Source organism: Quercus lobata, chromosome 10 (genome assembly GCF_001633185.2).
Source record: "Quercus lobata isolate SW786 chromosome 10, ValleyOak3.0 Primary Assembly, whole genome shotgun sequence".
In the NCBI taxonomy this organism is placed as follows: Eukaryota; Viridiplantae; Streptophyta; class Magnoliopsida; order Fagales; family Fagaceae; genus Quercus; species Quercus lobata.
This window is the reverse complement of record NC_044913.1, coordinates 50,580,256-50,602,672: the sequence shown is the minus strand read 5'-3', so window position 1 is coordinate 50,602,672 and position 22,417 is coordinate 50,580,256. Positions and strand designations below refer to the sequence as shown.

At 32.8% G+C, this 22,417-nt stretch overlaps 1 protein-coding gene across 1 annotated transcript; it reads left to right on the top strand.

Annotated features, from left to right (window-relative positions):
* Positions 1 to 19,780: 19,780 nt before the first annotated feature.
* On the top strand, positions 19,781 to 21,970 carry LOC115964911. Its single transcript, XM_031084137.1, has one exon. The coding sequence runs from the start codon at positions 19,781 to 19,783 to the stop codon at positions 21,968 to 21,970; it is 2,190 nt and encodes a 729-aa protein (XP_030939997.1).
* The last annotated feature ends 447 nt before the right edge of the window (positions 21,971 to 22,417 follow it).

Genomic DNA, 22,417 nt, shown 5'->3' with positions numbered 1-22,417 from the left:
AGAAACAAATAAAGTACCAACAAAACATAAAACTCCCCCTAACATGAATATCCCATCAAAAACAAGGTAAGAGCTAAAAATGTAAGTACAAAGTGAAGCACCTAGATACAATCTAAACTCCACAAGCTCCAACCAAAAACAAATAAATTCACCCTGAAAGCAAAAACTCTACAAAGTACTCCTCCTTTTTGTGACGGAATGCCAAAGGGCAAACAAGATATTCATCATCAAAAGGGAGGTGGTCTAAACTGCGCCAACTCCGTACGCAAAGCACGGATCTCATCGAGTACGTCCACCAAAATCTGTCCTTGAGCCGCCTGAACGGTCAAGACATGATCCAACATGCGACGAATGTCTGAATCATCCGAAACAGTCGGTGGAGGAACATCAGCATCAGCAGCAGCACCTGACGTCTCAGCAGCAGCTGTACCTGTAGAAGACGGAGAAGGGGGAACACCACTAGATGACGCACCTCTAGGACGAGAAGGAGAAACTCTCAACTGAGCAGCCCTCTGACGAAGAAAGGTGGCACCTATGGGAGCAATCACATGAACAGGCTTACCAGACGGAAAACCATCTAGACCTAAGAAGAGCAAAATCCTATGAATGAAAATAAGATGAATCAGCGCATGCCCTACGGCAGAACTCCTATGAACCTCGTTCAAAGAACGAAGGAACAAGTGAGGAAAACTGATAGACGCTCCAGAAACAAAGGCATACAAAAACGCACATCGCTCTAAAGGGATGGTGTGGAAGTGAGAGATAGGCCACAAGGAATGACACGCTATCCTAAAGAAGAGATAGGCCGTCTCGGTAAGCTCAGCGGACGTGATATGAGAATCAGAACCCCACTGGATAGATGACCCAGTGATGTAAGACATGACAACATTTAATGAGGGTGACTCATCATAGGGATAGTCAGCATCCCGAACAACTGGCACCCCAAGAGCTTCAGCCACTACCCGAGGGGTAATGGTGAACTTTACACCTCGTATCCAACTCCTAACAAGGGTGTTGGAATCATAGATGTGGCAAGAGAGGTTCGAGAAGAACTCTCTAATCAGGGCGGTCGGGGGTGGATGATCTATCTCTAAGAGAGGCAACCAACCTCTAGACTCAAAATTGGCCCTAATGGCCGGATCAAGCTCATCCAACACAACAGCTCGCTCAGCCCAAATCTTACGCTTACGGTTCAAAGTCTCATAGGCCTCATGACACTTCTCATTCCTAAATTCCTCAACCCTAGAGGGAGACACAGAAGAAGTGGAATGGGTCCTATTGGCTCTAGTTTTCCTAGGCATGGTGCTAAGATAAGGACCAAAACACAGAGCAAAAGAACAAAAACACAAAACCAAAACTAAGGGCAGACTGCAAGTTAGCACAAAAACAGAATATAGAATAAAAATCTATATGATGCATGAACAAGTTAAATGACATGATGCATATGCTAATGCAGTGAATTAAGTCCAAAAGGTTCAAATTTCCGAAATTGGCTTGAACATTAAGGTTTTAACACAAAAACCCCAAAATTTGGAAAACCACTTGATCAATTTTAAAAAAATATTGACGAATTGATCATCACACATGATATAATAACAAAAATAATGACCAAATACATCATTTTGATAAGCCAATTTCATCAATTTAACCCAATTAGACAAAATCCCCAATTCGGATCAAATTCAAAACCCTAGAATTTCCAATTTTTCAAAAATCACAAAATCGATCAAATTAAACTATAAGGAACATCATTATAGCATCATAGAACAAAAACCCATTGATCAATTTTACCAAAATAGGTTCAAATCATCAAATACCCCAATATTTTGAAAGTACCGAAAATACCCATGATAATGCATGAAATCAAGAAATAAAATTGAAAAGGAAGGGCAAAAGGGACTTACCGGCCTCCAAGGACAAAAACCTTGCAAAAATCTTGAAGGAAAACGACAAAAAATTGGATGGTGGAGCCTAGAGCCAACGCAGAGAGAGAGAAAAGTTGAAAACTATTTGAAAAAGTAACTTTGAAAAAGTCCAATCTGTCTTTTTAAAAAACCTGATTCACGAGTTTCGATCAATCGAAAATCAACCTCGATCGATCAAAACAGACAGAGACTCTCTCTCTCAAATTTAAAAATTTTCGATCGATCGAAAAACAGAATGGATCGATCGAATTAGGTAGAGGCTCACCATATTTTTGAGGAAAAACACAATTTTTGAAAAACAATTTGATTTAACTCAAAGCATTGAAATTTAAGAACAAAAATGCATGAGTATGAAATGATATGATTTTCAAAACAAGAATTTTAAGCCCAAAATTCCCAAAACAAAATTTCTTGCATTCTCCACAAATTTTCAAGCAACAAATTAATTTTGTACAAAATTCAAAGTATTTGCACAACTTGGTTGGTCAAACCATAAACACACACAATAACATGTACAATGTTTAGCAAAGAGTAACTCGTGTAATGTGTGCAACTAGTAAAAACTTGAGATACATGTGAGGTGATATGTGAATAGCAATCAATCACAAAGTCTACAAAATTCATCACAAAGAATTTAAAAGAGACTATCACCTAAAAAGTTACATCATATAACTCCCACATCTCCTAGATCATAAACTTGCAATCATGTAAGTTTCTTGTATTTATACCTCATAATATACATTCTAATTTTAAGTTATGTGAGTTTGGCATCAAGCCTAATAGTACACACCAATTTTGATTTTAAGAATTAAGCAATTTAACCCGAGGCTTCACCTTATGTTTTTTTTGTGCATGTGCTACACTTTCTCGAGTACAAAATCTTATGATATGCACTAAGGTGTTCATAATTGGCTAGTGAACAGTGGTGAGATGGTTATTTATGCCTTTCTCTAAAGGTTCAAGTCAAACATTTAAAAACATGTGACTTCAAGATTAAGACATAGTAATCAAAAGCCATAAACATCTTTCCCACACAACATGCACTACAAAGTTTCAACTAGTAAAGTGCAATAAATAAGCTCATCAAATCTAAACAAGGTACAAGAGACATGTTATGTGAAAATAAATTGACCAACCTTGTTCACAAAAACCAAGAAGAATAGTACAAAACAAAATGTGCTTCCTTTTTCTTTTTCTTTTTTTGTTTTTTATTTTTTTTAAATAAAATAAAATAAACACCTAGAATGAAATGCATGAATGTTATGCTATGCAAATCCTAGAAACAATAAAACAAAATAAAACCAAAGAACAATGGCTACAAAAGGTAGAGCAATGAAGCACAAGGACCATGTCAGAAAGACTCAGTTAGGTCGAGTCTTTTGCATCCAAAATCTTTTAGATGCACCACGAGCATTGGAGTTCTTATTCACATGAGAATGATTACCAACTCCAGGATTGGAATAAAGATTTAAAGCCTTTACCAAATCACCAATAAGTACCATAGGATCAAGTGCTTGAGGCACAAGTACTTTTGGTTTGTTTGCTCTCTTAGCAACTTGCAGCTTGTAGCAGTTTGGACGGATGTGTCCAGCCTTTCCACAAAAGTGACAAACCCATGCAGGCTTATCATGTATCTTGTCCTTAGATAGGGTAAGTTTTTTAGACTTAGACTCTTTCAGATCAGAAGGGTTCTCTTCAACAGATATGCTCTCATCAACTACAGCAGTAGCGGTGAAAACAATGAAGTTTCCATCCTCATCACACTCAGACTCATTATCAGAAACTTCACCATCACTAAGGGTTACAGTCATAGCCTTACCCTTAGACTTCAAATAGGTTGGACATTCAGATTTCATGTGTCCATACCCTTGACATCCAAAACACTGAGAGCCCAAGGAATTGTTGGAAGATTAACCTACTCTTTCTCTAGGTTTATCATTGTTGTTAACCTTAGTGGGATCATGCTTCCTAAAATTTCTAGGTTCAGCAGTGTTTGTGCCTCTTGCCTTTTTATTGCTATTACTGAGAAAGTTTCTAAAGTTCTTGGCAAGATAGGCAATCTCTGTAGCAGAGAGCTCATCATCAAATCCACCACCTTCAACATCATCAACTGACTTAAGAGCCATTGATTTGGATTTGGTAGTTTTGGGTAGATCCAACTCATAGGATTGAAGAGATCCTACAAGTTCATCAACAGGGATGGAGTCCACATCCTTACTTTCAGTAATGGCAGTCACCTTGGGTCTAAAGTCTTCAGTTAAAGATCTAAGAATCTTCCTAACAATTTTAGGTTGATCATAGATTTCACCCAAATTAAAAACAGAATTAACAATATCATTCAATTTAGCATAGAATTCATCAAAAGATTCATCATCAGACATCCTAATGCTTTCAAATTTAGAAGTCAATTGCTGCAATTTATTTATTTTGACAGCCTTTGTGCCTTCATGCACAATCTAGAAGATATTCCAAGCAGTATGAGCGATCTCAACATTAGAGATTCTCTTAAATTCCTCCATAGAAACAGCGTTAAAAATCGCATTCATAGCCTTGCTATTAAACGAAACTGCTTCTTTTTTAGAAGTTTTCCACTCACTAACAGGAGTAGTGGGCTTCTCCCATCCGTATTCAACGGAGTTCCACACCCTCTCATCAATGGATTTCAGGAATGCTTTCATCCTTACTTTTCAGTAAGTATAATTATTCCCATCAAAGTGAGGAGGAATAACTAGAGAGTGTTTGTGTTCCATGACAACAGGGGTCAAGGATCAGCTCAGAGATCAAAGGATCAACAACAAAAGAGCTACCCGCTCTGATACCACTTGATGGTTTTTAGACCCCTTAAACAATTGATTAAACCTAGGTAATTAGCCAAGTTGTTACTTAGTCCAATTAAACAAGTCTAGGTTATCACAATATAAAAGATCAAATCATGCAAAGCAGCGGAAAATAAATAACACAAGATATGATCACCTAGGAAACCAAACCGGTAAAAACCTGGGGAGGATTTGACCTAGCTATCCTCAAGGTAAACTTGAATCCACTATCTTGAAAGAATCGAAGTTAATACAATAAGATTTACAAGCCCCCACGCTCAACTTCTTATTGCTACCAACCAGTAGAACTTACTGACACGACCACGTGTAAGCTCCGAATCCACGAACTCCTTCTTTCTTGGATTCACCACCAGCTACAAGCACAACCGCTTGTGTTTTCTTTAAACTTTAATGGCAGCAACTGAATTGATCATCAATGCGTAGATAAATCTTCTCCTTGAAAACCCTAAGTTTGTGTAAAGGAAAGCTCCTCTAGATCTCACAAGAGATTTACACAAACCGCAAATATGAGCAACACTAAAACGTGGCTAGGGTTTGCCTTTTATACTTAGGACAAATAAGAAACCCTAAAAACGTTTTAAAACACTTAGGGTTGAGTTGGACGAATCTGTAGAAAAACATTCTGCCCAAGCTTTGATCAATCGAGCCAGGCCGAAAGGCACAATCCTTTCCTGCTTTAACTCGATTCCAACTTTACATAGACGCACAACTTTGAGCTAGACTTAAACACTTCTAAGCACATTGTTTTGATCATGGTTTGCCAACAATACAAATTAGAGTTCTAAATACATAAAATCCTAAACTTTAGAACCTAACAAATATTAATAGATAAATGAATAAACTTCAAATTAATTAAAAAAAAATAAAAAGAGCCTCATGCCTGCACGTGATTTTGAATCAACAATGCGATTATTTAATAAACACTGAGGCTATTTATGAATCAAAGTAATAATTAGCATTGTTTTTGACATTGATAAATGCAATTGTTGCTTATGAAGATATCGACATTGTTTACAGAATTCAACATTGTTTATAAACATATTTAGTTTATCAAAAAAGTAGTCTATGAGGACTGAGGCTCAATGTGATTACATTATTGTAGTGTAATAATCATATGTTATGAGGCTCCAATGGGGATGAATAAATGTTAAATACGCTCTAGCGGTCTAGCCCCATCGCATTTGCTTAAATAATCAAATGCGTCAATTTAAAATAATATAAGCGTAACATTAAAAGTGAAATCTTAAATCTTGGTTGTTATTAAAAGTTAAAACTAGTGTGTAGTCCATGCATATGTGCGGATACAATTAAAAAGTTTAGTTGTACTATGAGTAGGGGGGAGCAAAGCTTCATAGACAACTTCACTTCCTCGTTGCTTCTTTCTGGCGACTAGCTTCCCAAGTGGGTGGCTTGGTAAGCAAGCTACCTTAAGCATTATAATGATATTAGTTTACACTTTTTTTAATAGTACGTGAATAAATTTTTTTATCTACTAAAAAATGATTTTATCATTTATTAAAAATATATATAAAACAACAACAAAAAGAGGGCAAATTAAAAAAAATTGTTACTGGTTTTTTAAAAAAAATGTAACTGTTATTATTATTTTGTCTTATTCATATTTAGTGTGTGTTTGGCTTGAGCTTACAACCTCACCTTTTAGCTTTTAAAGTTAATGTATAGTTTTTTAAAACCTCACTTTTTCGAAGTACAAATATACATTAATACACTTAAAACTAGATAAACTGTTATCAAACATACACTTATGACTAATAAAGTAATAAGTAATTAGACAAAAAATGAGAAAAAAAAATGAAGAAGAAAAAATCTCAAAAGAGGCACAGAGCCATAGATCACACAGTAGAAAATAAGTAACAAATATACGTGTCATTTCATACAACACTCATTTTTCTCCTCTTCTTTTCTCTTCAATTTAGGGGGATTTGTTTTGGTTGGTTTAAAGAGAAAACTGTCAGGTTCTACTATTTTCTCTTCCCTCTTCCCTCCCAGCCAAACACACCCATTACTTATTTTCTATTTTTCACCCCAACCAAAAAAAGCCTTAGGATCATCTCTTATTTGAAATAGATTATAAATCCATTCTATGGTAAAATTAAATGTTACAAATTTTAAAGTTCATGAGCACAGCCCTACACTATAGGCGAATATTCACAGCTCACGATGCTGAGATAAAGTATATGGGAAAGCAGGTTGACACGGTCAAAGACCACGATCTAAAAAGACATGAATGATCGGATTATTTGATTTGTTTGGTAGTGGGTAGGTCATAAGAGGGGGAACTAAAATACGAGGTTAAGCATGAATTTTCACTGCTCCAGGTGAAATATTATAAATTTAAATGTAATGCTTATTTAATAATTAATAAGTAGTACATTATTCAAAAGTTTAAATAATTTAATTCTTGTACACTGTCAAAGTCTTGAAATCTTAACTATAAAATTCACTTTATCAATTTCAAGATGTAGGGTACGTTAAGGGTTCGGGGCACAGCTCCCCTCGATTCCGCCTTTATCAAGCAGAAGTCATATGAAGATAATTTTTATTATTTAATATAACTATTTGCTCAAATATTTTACCATTTAATTAGTGCCTCCATAAAAAAATAGGAACATGGGAGGTCAATGAATTACATCTTTCCTATGTCGGTTAATCCAACTTTTTGTGTTTATATTACCCAAAAAAAAAAAAAAAATCTTGTGTTTGCATCTTACGATGAAGAAACAACTTTTTCTTTAAAAAAGAAATTCAAGTGGGAGACCAATAAACCACATCTTCAATACTTTAAGTCCCTAAGTACAATCACATTGATTTATACAAAATTTCTTTTTTATTTTATAATACAAAATTATTATTATTTTTGTATTTTAGCTAGTTATTTTTTAAAACACTTATGTATAGTGATGTCCACGACTCGATTCTGGTCAAGTTTTTGTTCCGTGAACTTGACCTGACAACTTTGAGTATTGAAGAGGGAGACCCACCACCGACCAATCGAAGAGATGTTTCACCATTAATGGATTTTCATTTGCAAATCCAATCTATGAGAAATTTCATTGACACTTTCCTTTTCCTTCAAAGGTTTATGCCCTTCATTTTTTTCTTTTTCTTTTGAAGGGTAAATTATCATTTTGGTCCTTAATATTTGATGCATGTGTCAAAAATCAAAATAGTTGCCAACGTTTCAAATATGATAGTTTAGTCTTTAACCTTTTAGTATTGTGTCCAAATAATTGCTAAAGTTAGATAATGAATGGAAAAAATTGATTTGACTAAAGTAATTTAACTACCTAGGCTAGGATGCTACTTAACCATAATCTAATATAAAAACAAAACAAAACAAAACAAAACAAAACAAAGCAAGCAAAAACAAAACAAAACCCAATCCCAAACCATAACCATAACCATGATCTCAAAAATAATCAAATTGAAAACCCCCCATTTCAGTCTAAACAATCAAACCCAATTAAACCAACTCAAAATATCCTCATTTCAAAACCCTAATTTCGTAATATGGAATACACAGACACAGTAGTTATCAAATCAAAACTCACAAATAATTAAAAAAAGATGGGGAGCCCCATTTTTCAGCCATGTGCTCTTGAAGATGATGAAGAAGAAGAATCATGATTAGCACCAATATCCTAATTGATAATGATAAAAATATATGGAGTAGGGGGGGGGGGGGAATGGGCATTTGTCTCTAATTTACAAATTATGCAGCAAAATGCCTATGTTTTGAAAGTATTTAGCAAAATGTCCCTAATTTTGAAATTCGATTTTAACAAAATCGAATTATAGGTGAAACTTAACATTAGCAATGTCAAGTTTTATGCATATTTTTCCACTTAAATTTTTAAGGAATGTCGAGTTTTACTTAAAAATATACATATAACTCAATTTTAAGGATATCGAGTTTTATATATAACTCGATTTTGTTGAAATCGAGTTTAAAAAATAAAAACATTTTACTAAATATTTTTTAAATAGAGAAATTTTATTGCATAATTCGTAAATTATGGACAAGTGCTAATTTTTCACAAGAGTAAGCAGTGTCAATGGTTTTGAAATTTCCATGATCCCCACCTCGGACGTGATGGCCAAAGGTGGGCAAAAATTTGTCTGTTACACAACTTCTTGTCCTCCGCCGGTATATGAATATTATAATCCTCCTCGTCCCCAACGTTGAGGACCTTGAGCTTTGTGCCCACTCTTCTATGGTCTACTGTTTGATGGTAGAATACATAAATGTGTAGTTGGAATTCTTACCATATTTAAAGGTGCTTCTGATACTTTTTGATTCTTTTACCGTTTGAAGACGAACTATTTTTAATGCTGATATCCCAGGCCATTGCCCACACAATGAGCTGCCACACAAATTGAGTTCTATAATCTCGTTTGCGGTAATTTATTTTTAGATCGTTGAAACGAAACCCATCAGGCCTAGCTTCTATTGATCAGTTGGTCGTGAGGGACAGTTTTTGGATTCAATCCAATTCACCTGTTTGTCCTAATTAATTAAATCCTATATTAAAAATAGCCTGAGTTTTTTTTTTTTTTTTTTTTCCCCTGCTTTAGTGTAATAATTTAATTTATTTTTATTCAAAATTTACACGTTTATTTATTAATATTATGCATTTGTGAACAGCTGATATAATCAAGAGTGTTATAGGTCTGGCAAAAAATAAACACAATTACACACGAACATATATTTCATTGTTATTCTGGTGTTTATTTTTTATGAGTAGCCTCATGACACTCTTGGTTTTATCAGCAGTTCGCAAATGCGATGGCACTCCCATAGAACTTCGGTCAAATATGGGTATTTAATCCCGATGTTGAGATGTCCAGTGGATTCTTAGACCATAACGAAAGTTTGGCAACCTTTTACGTTACAAGAGCGAAAGGCGAAAACAATATTAATAGACAAATGAATTAACTTCAAATTGACTAACAAAAAAACAACCTGCACGTGATTTTGAATCAACAATGCGATTATTTAATAAACACTGAGGCTATTTATGAATCAAAGTAATAATTAGCATTGTTTATGACATTGATAAATGTGATTGTTGCTTATGAAGATATCGACATTGTTTACAGAATTCAACGTTGTTTATAAACATATTTAGTTTATCAAAAAAGTAGTCTCCGAGGACTGAGGCTCAATGTGATTACATTATTGTAGTGTAATAATCATATGTTATGAGGCTCCAATGGGGATGAATCAATGTTAAATACGCGGAAAAAATTGCCAAATGCCCTTTTTGGGCAAAAATAATAGCAGCTCTTTGCCCCATTTTCCAAACTAATTAGGGAAATGCCCCTCTTTTAAAACTCAATTTGTGATAAATCAAGTTAGGCCCTATAGTGGCATTTTTGAGGAGCCTATAGTGACATTTTCAGGACCTATAGTGGCGTTTTGTAACTCGACCTCTATGAAATCAAGTTATAGGTAAAAAAATTTAAAAAATTGCCTATAACTCGATTTCATGGAGGTCGAGTTACAAAACGCAACTATAGGTCCTTAAAACGTTACTATAGGTACTTAAAAACGCCGCTATAGGGCTCTAGAATTTTTTTTTTTTTTTTAACTCGATTTATCTCAAATCGAGTTACAAAAAATGGGCATTTTCCTAATTAGTTTGGAAAATAGGGCAAAAAGCTGTTTAGTTTGGGAGAAAAGGGCATTTGCCCATTTTCTCCTTAAATACGCTCTAGCGGTCTAGCCTCATCACATTTGCTTAAATAATCGAATGCATCAATTTAAAATAATATAAGTCTAACATTAAAAGTGAAATCGTAAATCTTGGTTGTTATTAAAAGTTAAAGCTAGTGTGTAGTCCATGCATATGTACAGGTACAATTAAAAGTTTTAGAAGAGGTTTAGTTACCTTTTGAATCAAGGTAGCAACGAGCCGAGTATTACGAGTATAGGAGGGGAGCAAAGCTTCATAGATAGCTTCGCTTCCTCATCACTTCTTTCTAGCGACTAGCTTCTCGTGTGGGTGGCTTGGGAAGCAAGCTACCTTTAGCATTATAATGATATTAGTTTACACTTTTTTAAACCATATATTTCTATATATATATATATATATAATTTAATTGGTTTTAGACTTTTCAGTTTTTGCACTGAATAATTTATTTCAATGGTGAAGCCAAGATTTGAGTTGAGGGGGGGGGGGGGGCAAATTTATATATGATATATGCAATTACACAAATTTATGTGAATATATAATATTTGAGACCAATTTGAAAAATTAAAAGCTCTTCATTTAAATACTAAGTGATATTTAACGTAATTATACCAAAAAAAAAAAAACTTATTCATAATATTGTATCTATTGAGATATTTCTAACATGAGTGATCTATTTTTTTAATTTTTGTTAGAGCCAAAACTCAAGTTATGAATGAAACTATTAGTAGTTAGATAGATACTAAGTGTAATATATGTGAATTTCTATTATTTTGGTTAATGTGTTCCCATAAAATGTTCAAATTATAATATAGTAGGGGCAAACTAAAAAAATTTCAATGCAAGAAATGCTAGGGGAGGACTTAAGGTTCCTCAATAGTTCACTTAGAAGTTATGCTTTGTTTTATGACCAAAGAAACAAATTAACATTTAATAAACTCAAAAACAAAAAGTAGGCAGGGATATTTAATAACTAAAGGTATTCTTTGAGCTGGCTAGGGGGGGCAACTGCCCCCCTGACTCCGCCCCTAATTTATTTACCACAAAAATAAAAAACTTAAATGGACACATGGTGAAAAATTGGATTTCAATTGAAATCTAATTGGATTTTCTCTCAGCTCTGTCTATATATATATATATAGGCTTTGTAAAGTCTCTGAGTTTTTTTTTTTTTTTTTAAGTGTCATTACTTTCAAATCAATCAAAGGTTTAGGTGTTTATCCAATAATATTATACATTTGTAAACTATTAATATATTTAGAAGTGTCATAAATCTAGTTTCTGAAAATGAGCCTTGAAAATAGTGTTGAAACCAAAGTTGTCAAAATCGGGATCCTATGTAGAATCGTGGGAGGTAAGTGATATCATAAATCTTAAGATTAGATCGTGGATCATAAGATCTTACATTATTTAAGAAAAAAAAAATCAAAAAATACACATTGGTATGTTAAATAATCACATAAATTATACATTCATTAATATAATTACTGTACATTAGTATACTCATTTGTAAACATCATTTAAAGAGGCCAAAAACCTCAAAATGTGACAATCTATTGAGATTTTTTTTTTAGGTCCAATTGACGCTCTGTCTACATTAGAGTGGAAAAACTTTGTCTATTGAGATTTTATTTTTCATTTGGGTCCAACTGAGCCTTCTGTCAAGTTAAAAAAGATTACAAGAAACCAAAGTTGTTTGGGATCATCAGAATCGTAAAATCGTAGGATCATAGGATCCAGATCGGGATTTTGACGACTATGGTTGAAACCATATATTCATATGTGAATGTGTTTATGGATTCTCTCTCTACATATATATATATATATATATATATATATATATTAGTAGTTTGCAAATGCATAATATTATTGAATAAATGCATAAATCTTAAATTGAATGATTGGAAAATAATTACACTAAACGAAGAAAAACAAAGGCTCATTGCACTAACAAAGCACAAGTGATGAGGCTAGTCTATAATCTATACTATTAATAAGAGAATTCTCCTATTTCTTTTTCAATTTTTGGCGTACCAAATTATCCTCATACAAATTCTAAAATAACATACCCTTTAGTTTAATTTTTTTTTTTTCTAAAAAAAAGCAAAAAGGTTAAAACAATAGTACTAACTCACGTACAAAAGGGAAAAAAAAAAAGGTTATTCTCACCACTTATTTGTATTCAAATGTCTATCTGTATTTGTTATCTATTTAAATTCAAATACTTCAATTATCTTATAAAAAACAATACAAAACTACTTCTTCCAAAAAAAAAAAAAAAAAAACCCACTACCTCATGTAAAACTATCCATTCTTATCCCAAAATTTTTATTGTTTTTTTTTTTTTTTTTAAATTCTTTAAAATTCCTAAATTTTTTTTATCTAAATTCTATATAGTTATCATAAATCCTCATCCATCCATACTAACGCAGGTCATCTTTTTTTTTTCTTTTTCTTTTTTTGATTCAAATCTAAAACGTTTTTACTTATCACAATTCTTACCCCAATCTATAAATTCAAATGTCCCATTAGATTTCAACTTCTTACGGTTTTCTATTTCATTCTTAAACATTATTTAACGTTACCTTACCTCCTTCTTAACAAAAATAATAAATACACACAGTTATTTATACATCACTTTTATGTATTATAACACTAAACAAACAAACAAAAAAACAAAAATAAAAAATAAAAAACAAAACAAAACAAAACAAAAACAAAAATAAGTAAAAAAGAACATTATTACACGAACAGAGCGCGTGTGATGATTCTTAGTACTATCTATAATAGGATTCCCTTTTTAAACTAGACTTTTATATGGTTCAAAAATACCCTCATTAATAAAATGTAACCTCTTTGAAATAGGGTCATAAATTTCAAATGAAAATTTTTTATTTTGAATTTAAAATGGGAACTCCTAAAATTTAGGATTTTTTTTCCTTCACGTTCTATTTATTCCCTAAAATTTAGCATTTTTTATTCCTTTTTCATCTTAATAAAAATAAAACACCCCCAATTTAAAAATAAAAATTAAAAATTAAGAGAACTCCTAAAATTTAGACTTCTTTCCCCTTTCCTACCAAAACTTTTCTCTATATCACTACACCACTTGCAAACACACATTCAAAAAGGAAATTACAATTATAGCTTATTTTTAAAATTTATCATTTTTATTTGATAAAAAATATATTTCCAAATTATAACAGATTCAAATTATTAAACTTTATCCAAAAAAATAGAAGAGCCTCAAAGCACGTGCAACGAGCGTGCTTAGAGGCTAGTATTAATAATAGAATTCTCTATTTCCATTTCATCATTTTGCATACTAAAATATTCTTATAAAAATTCTTAAATTCTCTAAAATAACCCTATCATTTAGTTAAATAATTTTAATTTTAAAAACATAAATTGGTTAAAAGAGTAATTTACTATTTTCTAAAAAAGCTCCTAAGTTTTAGGCTGTTTTCCTTTCTAATCTCCAATCTGAATTACCACTTTTTATTTTAAATTCAAAATTTCAAACTTTTATAAACTCTTACAAAGAGAAAAATATTAAAAATTAGAACTCAATCTTTATCTCACTTTTATACATTATTTCACATTACTTTATTTCTTTCTCAATTAAAAAAAAAATTATTGACGGTTATTTATCCTAAGAATTAGGACACTCTATCTTACTTTTAAATATTATGGCACTAAACCCAAAAAATAAAAATAAAAGAGTCTCATCACACATGCTTATATCTCTATCTTACTTTTAAACATTATTCCACATTACTTTATCTCTTTCTTAAATAAATTAATATTAAAAAAAAAAAATTTGACAGTTATTTACCCTAAGAGGTGTGACACTCTATCTCGATTTTAAACATTATGACACTCTATTTATCCAATTTTCGTTTTTACCTTTTATTTGTTTAAATTTTATATTTATTAGCACTCCTACTATAAAAAAATCACTCTGTTATCTTACTCCACATGATCTCTTTTATCCTTATAATTATCACCACCCAAATTTCGGGTAAAAACTTGACTTTTATATATATATATATATATATATATATATATTTTAATCATAAGCTGACTTAGTAATTTTAAACAAATTAGAGTTTTTTTTAGTAGAATGGTGAACAAATAACGTGGTTTACCATGAGGACAGTATAATTTTTTCTCGCCCTCCTGTCACACTATCTCCTCTATCCTTATTACCACCAAAATTTCAGGAAACTGAAACAGAAAGTTGGCTAATTATATAATATTTCAGGAGTACCACAAATACACACTCCCCCTTCTCACATAATTGTGGATCCCACTAATTAAATTCATGGTGCATAGAACCCACAACTCATGTGAAAGAGAGGGAATACACATTTATGATACTCCTAGAGTATTCAATAATTTTCCCATAAAGTTTATGAGTTATTAATTAAGTGAGGATTCAAAAAGTTAGTTATGACTTCAAAAAATGTCAAAATATCCTTAATCTAATTAGATAATCCTTATTCTTTATATATATAAATATATATATATATATATATATATATATAATATAGAAACTCTACTCTAGCCTAATCTAAGTGTATATGTGTGTGAAATTCCTTCCTGAAGACTTGAACCCCGGCCCTTGCCCCTACACCCCACAAGCATTTATACTTATGAAGTGACCATTGCACCAAGGGTACGCAGTATAATCCTTATTCTTAAAAAATAAAAAATTGGGTTAAAATTGTAATTCAACAAAATTTAAAATAAAATAAAATAAAATAAACTACTAGATAAACTTTTTTCATAAAAAATAGCACACTCTCTATTTGAATATATCTCATGCACGTTTAATTTATTTTTTCCTAAAAACCAGTACACACTAAATTCAGTAGTTTACTCATTTCCAAATACTAAATTTTAGTTCTTAAAAATTTATTCTAGTGTAACTTGACTAACAGTAAATAAATTCAAATTGAAAAATTACATTAAACTCAAAATAATAATTAAAAAAAAAGCCTCATTGCACATGCAGAGCATGTGTGATGAGGCTAGTAGTTGATTTAATCACTTCTGTATGTTTTATTCTCTTGCTTCTAAAAAAAATGTTTTGTTCTGTTTTTGCCCTCCTTTGTCTTTTCTTTTCTAAAGAATCTTTTTTTTTTTTTTTTTTAGAATACTAAGTATTTTTAACACACACACGGGAAGAGAGGAGAAGGTTTTTTTAAAGAATCCATTCACACTATTGCTCTTGCAGGTTATGATAGTCTAAAATAGTGCTAATAAGTGATAACTTGTTCAAAAATAAAAAATAAAAATAAATTAGAAATAAAATTAAAAAAACCGAAAGTACCCATTGGATTGTGTTTCATGATTTGTAACGCCATGTTAATTGCCATCTTTTTGTTCCCCTAATAAGTCCCTAACGAATTATGAACTATAATAGAATGGTGTAAATATAGCATACCTATGTGGCACTTGCGTCATAGGAAATCCTTTTAATTCCATTTGGATTGATTAGTCAATAATAACATCCATTTTTTGACATCAATAATGATAATCCAAGCTGACACATTGAGATTCTCAATAATAATAAAAATTTCCCATGAATTGTAGGAAAGGTTTGTGAGCAAGGTTCGCTTGGCAATGTTCTCATCAAATAGTTTTTTTTTTTTTTTTGATACAACTACAAGATAGAATTCTACTCTAGAATAATCTAAGTGTATATGTGTGTAAAGTGTCCTCCTAAAGACTTGAACCCTGACCTTTGCCCCCCACACTCCACAAGCACTTATATTTGTAGAGTGACCATCGCATCAAGGATATGCAGTGGTAAATAGTTTTCAATTTCGGACAATGTTGCTTTTAATCAATTAATATTTCTTGACTTCTTTCACTGCATGGAGATTCCCCAACCGTTTGATTAATTAGGGCCATAAAGTTGTAGAATGTATGGATTTCATGAAGACTTGGCTACATGGATATTTGTTTTTTAGAGCTTGATACGGACTAAGAGATTGTAGAAGAGAGAACAATAAAAAGTAAAACTCACCTAACAATAGCATGCCAATAGAGATAGAAAGAAACAAATGGCTGCTAATAATCGGAGAAAGAAATAACCCAATTTTGAACATTTTCTACATCAAGATTTTTAATAGAGAAGCGATTCAACTACACAATTTATAAAAAACAAGACATGAAAGACAAATAGAAAAATCAATACTTTACACGGGTTCAATTTCATATTCAACTTACTAGTAAACCCGGTTAAGGAACACATCAAAATTCTACAGTAAATACCAAAACATCAAAATTGAATTTTTCACCTGTATTACTTAAATTCTATAACAAATTAGCATAGGTAATTAACCGAAAACTTGCCTCTCTCTTTTTGTCTTCAAATTAGCAGAGAAATTTAGTTTTGAAATTTGATATATATACTGTCTCTTGTAGTAGTAATTGTTTTTTATTGTAGTAAATGGTGGCTTGGCTTTGTTGGATAATGTTTTGGGAGTTTTTTTTTTTTTTTTTTTGTGAATTTTGAAATTAAAAAAAAAAATCTCAAAGTATTTTCACAACATTGTAGTTTTTAATTGTGATGGGTTCCAATCTAATATTTTATTATTTTATTTTAACCTACAAGGGACTAACACCTCAACTATTGTGAAAATGTCATGATAGTTTGTTATGTCCATAGCACAACTCTAAAATTTAGCCCAAACAACAACAAACATAAAAAATATTCAACAAAAAGCTATTTCAAAAATGAACAAACAAAAAAACCCTAATCATTCAACTTTGTAACTTGTTCGACCCATTTAAAAAAAATGCTAACTGCGCACCATAGATAATCCATCCTTCATTTTAGGTAACTTTATTTTCGTACAATTGAGTCCTCTAAGTTTTAAATTTATTCAATTTATGCATTCTGTCCAATTTCGTTTAAAAGTTACTGTCAAGTATGAAATTAACTAATAAAAATTTATTTTCTGAAAAAAATGGTAAAATAAAGTTGACACTGCTGAGGTTTGGGCTGATGTCAGCTAGTTTCAAAAATTTTCAAAATTAAAAAACTAAGCCCCTAATCACAGTGAGGAAGAGGAAAAAAAATGAGCAACAATTTAGGCATTAAGTTGGTTAGTTTTGAAAAGTTTTAAACCTAACTGGTATTAGCCCAAACCTCAGGAGTTTAAATATATTTTACCCAAAAATAAAATTTCTCATGTGAAAAAAAAATTAATAAAATTGTCGTTGCTCAAGAGCTATAGCTCGAATTTGAAACCAAATCTAATGATCTCAACAAACTCCAAAAAGGCAAGTATTACTTTCAACTTTGTTCTTCCTATCTCTACCTCTTCGTCCAATTAAACCTAACTCTAACATAATTTCCTTCTTATTCAAATATGTGTATATGTATTATGTAAGTGTGCATGTAAAGTTTCTTTATTGAAGCTCTAAGAGTATTCTCATTATCCTAGTTAAACTAACTTGATGCTAAAAATGTAACTAAACAGCCACGAAAATCTCATACCTCAAGCTCAATAAATTAACCAAAAAAACTTAACAATGAATAGTAATTCGTCTCTTTTGGTGAGAAATTGTTCCATACTACACCAAAATTTATTTAGTTTATCATGCCTAACTTCAACTCTCATATCTCTCTCTCTCTCTCTCTCAATTTCTTTATTGTTTAGAATGTTTAACCTTCACTTCCCCATGCTAAATATGCTCGAATAGGAGAGATGGAGGGAGATGAACAACAAGGTCGCAAATGGTGGTTGGGAACGATTTGGGTTTTGCCTGGGTCACCGCTGTAACAAGCTTAAATATCTCTCTCTCTCTCTCTCTCTCTCTCTCTCTCTCTCTCTAGGTCGAGAATGGTGGTCGGTGACGGTGGCAAGGTTCGATTTAGGTTTTGGCTTTGAGCGCTTCTATTGGGGCTAGTACGGGTCGATTTGAATGTTGTGAGAGATATGAGTCCGATTATAGTTTGTATTTTTGAATTTGTATTTGTGATCTGACTTGATTGATCAAAAAAAAAAAAAAAAAAGAATGGTTGAAATTGGGAAAAATGCAAGAGAAAAAAATTTATCTAGAGACAGAAAAAAAATAATTAAATGAAATGGTGATAGAGTATTGAGATTGATGTAGTTATGTGTGATAATAGATTAGCTTAAGTAATATTTTAGACCAAATTTGACTAAAATGACATTGAGCTTGATGTGAATGCTGTAGGATGGTATGTAGTACTTTGTCATATATTGCAAAGAATCACCAAGTGAGAAAGAAGTGCATTATCCAACTCAGTGAGAATGAGCTTGTTCTCAAGGTCTTTCCCTCTTTCTCATGTATTTATTTCTTTTTCTTTTATAATTTCTCTTTGGTTTTATTATTTTTATATTTTTTTCATGTATGATTTTTAAGAAACATTTTTTTTATTAGTTAACTGCTTACTGAAGACTTAATTGAATAAATTTGAAACTTAGAGAACTTAATTGAACGAAAGTAAATTTAAAGGTCTGGAAATAAATTTCATTCAAATTTAAAAGGTACAATTTGCATTTTCACCTTAAATTTATTATAAAAACCATTATTCATGTGAAAAAAAAAATATATGTACTCCGAAAATATTGAATAATTTTCCTGATCATTTGGTGGCATCTATGAGAAGAGATTATTTTGACATTACTTAATGATTACTCGGGGGCGGTCACTGTTCATTGTTTGCCATAAGCTTCCATTTAGGTACCGTTTGGATTGTGCGTCTACATGTCCACGTTTTAGTGTTTTGCCTTTTTTTTTTTTTTTTTTTTTTACCAGCGCCTCTTGCACCGTTTATGAGACATGAACAGTGCATTAAGATAAATGAAAAGTATTTTCATTTGTGAATAGTAATTAGAAATTTTTTTTTTTAGTTTTCAGCAAAATAAGCAGCATCCGAACGCATCGTTAATATACAAATTACATTTTTTTTGGTAAATAAAATACAAAATACAAAAAGTTTGATACCTCCAGCTAAGCGGTTAGAACCTACGGGCTACGGTCAGTCCATCTTTTTCAAAAAGTTAATTGCACGCTTATTTCTGGATGCGGTGGCTTCAACAATTCGATTAGGAGCCGTTCAATAATTAGGGGAGTGAAACAGTAAGTAAAGTGAACAACAGAAGGGAAAGAGAGAACAAGTCATGCTTATCATCGGTAATTAAGCTCACTCCAAATTAATTTCTGCCATTCTTCAATCTAGCTTAAATTAGTTTTCTTCTATAATCTAACGCTTTTTTTTTTCCCAGTTCTTAGCACTCTGATCTTCCAGCACCAGCAGATGACGCTGATTGGGATCTCCTCTGAAAGAATTGAGACAATATGGAATAGATGGGAGGTCCGAGTATTAGTTTTACTCAGTCTCTTCTTGCAAATAGTTCTCATCGTTTTGGGCAAACGGAGGAAGTACATACCCAAAAATTGGATTAGAATATTCCTTTGGGTTGCGTATTTGTCTGCAGATTGGATTGCGACTGTTTCGCTTGGCGTCCTCTCCCGAAAAGAAGGTGCTAAGAAAACTCAGTCATACGAACCCGACTATGTGATAATGGCATTCTGGGCACCATTTCTTCTCGTGCATCTTGGTGGTCCAGACACCATTACTGCCTATTCATTGGAAGACAATGAATTGTGGCCAAGGCGCTTGGTTGAGTTAGTAGTCCAACTTATTGTGGCATTGTACGTGTTGTCAAGGTCCTGGGTATACACCAAAGTTAATTTTCTAGCAATTCCAATGTTGATAGCTGGAATAATTAAAATTGGGGAGCGGATATGGGTTCTGCGAGCTGCAAGCAATGATGTATTCAGAGACTCAATGCTCCCTCGACCCGATCCAGGACCTAACTATGCCAAATTCATGGATGGATACGATGCCAAGAAAGCTGAGGGATTCAAAATCTCTGTAGGGACAATAATTGATACTTCCACAGTTGTGAGACACGATAATTTTTCAGATGCATTACATGAGGCCTCTTACTTCTTCAGAGCTTTCAAGCCTTTATTTGCAGATCTCATCCTAAGCTTCCAAGATCGCGAGAATAGCCGATCTTTCTTCCAACAAAAAGAGACTGGCAAAGAAGCTTTTGAGGTGATAGAGATTGAGCTCGGGTTCATGTACGATTTACTTCTTACAAAGGCTGGTTTGATCCATTCTTGGCCAGGCAGCATTTGTCGTTTTGTCAGTTTATTATGTACTATTTCTACTCTAATAGCCTTCTTGATCATCGATAGAAATGATTACTCAACCATCGACACGAGCGTCACTTTTTTGTTGCTGTTTGGAGCTATCGTTCTAGAAATTTATGCAGTAATTGTATTACTTTCTTCAGATTGGACACAGCTTTGGCGGAGTAAGCAGAAGAAACCATTGGTGGATCTCATCTCTAAAGCCAACTCGTGTTTTCAATCATGTTTTGGATCATGTAAACTATTACCTCTAAACAAGAGATGGTCGGAATCTGTGGGGCAATACAACCTAATGAGTCACTGCATCAAATGTAAGTCATTTAAAGGGAGTCGAACCAAGAAGTACATTGATGAAATGTTAGAGAAATATTGGTACCAGAATTTGGAGCCTGTCCATGATGGGGATAAGGGTTTGAAAGAAAAGATCTTTGAACAGCTTAAGAACGCAAGCAGCATATCAGATATCAGCGTTTCTGAGCAATTGTACCAGAATTTGAAGCCTGTCCATGATGAGGATACGGGTTTGAAAGAAAAGATCTTTGAACAGCTTAAGAACGCAAACAGCATATCAGATATCAGCAAATTATTTGCTTATACTGGAAATGATGCTGAGACAAAAAGGTTTTTTCATAATCTTGCTCAGAGCACGGAGGAAAACTTTGATGAAACCATTCTTCGCTGGCACATTGCAACAGATCTCTGCCATTATAGTGATGAGGACAATGACTTCCAAAATGTGACAGATCTCTGCCATTATAGTGATGAGGACAATGACTCCCAAAATGTCACAAATTTGATACGTATAAGCAAGTTGTTGTCGAATTATTTGGTGTTCCTTCTAGTAATGCACCCTTACATGCTGCCCAGTGGGATTGGTCAAATTAGATTTCAGGACACTTGTGCTGAGGCTATCGAGATTATAGAAGAAAGAGAATATATATCAGACGAAAAAAAAGCTTGTGAAGTGCTATTTAAAGTGAACACAGAAATTCTGCCATCTCAAATAAAAGGTGACAGGAGCAAGTCGGTGCTATTTGATGCATGCATAGTTGCACAATCTCTGCGATTCCTGGAGACACAACAGAAGTGGGAGAGGATAAGCCAAGTGTGGGTGGGGATGCTATCTTATGCTGCAAGTCAGTGTAGCTGGAATTACCATGCTAGGCGGCTCAGTCAAGGTGGAGAGCTACTCACTCACGTCTGGCTTCTGATGGCCCATCTGGGTATAACTAAACATTTCCAGATTTCAAGGGGCCATGAAAGGGCTAAGTTGTTTCTGAGTTAGATGTAAGGGGGACTTCGTGGCTAGTTGACCTGCCAAAGTCCTATGGAGAAAAGGCTGCATTGATCTCTACAGATGTTGTTTCTAATATTGTTGAATATTGTTGTTGTAGTAGTTGAAGTTGTCTTCTTTTTTTTTTTTTTTAATGTTCTCGTGGTTATTTTGTTAATCGCTAAAACATAATGACTTTCAGAATTCATTTTACTGTCCTGGTGTGAGCATAACTAATCAATCCCAGTTTTCACAAGGCAGAATAATTTATTTTTGTAATTCCAAAGTGAAAAAAATGCTTTGGAGTGATTTCAAATCAGATTTGGTAGTGGTGCTACTAGACCCATCTCCAAGGCAAAACGATGCAAATTAATTGCTTTGCCAAAAACTTGGCTGACAGTCTTTGTTCCTGGTTTGACTTTTTGAGGAAAATATAATGATACATTTGGTACACTGAAT

Coding starts and splice junctions, on each gene's coding strand:
- LOC115964911 (XM_031084137.1), top strand. CDS start 19,781: ATGACGCTGATTGGGATCTCCTCTGAAAGAATTGAGACAATATGGAAT.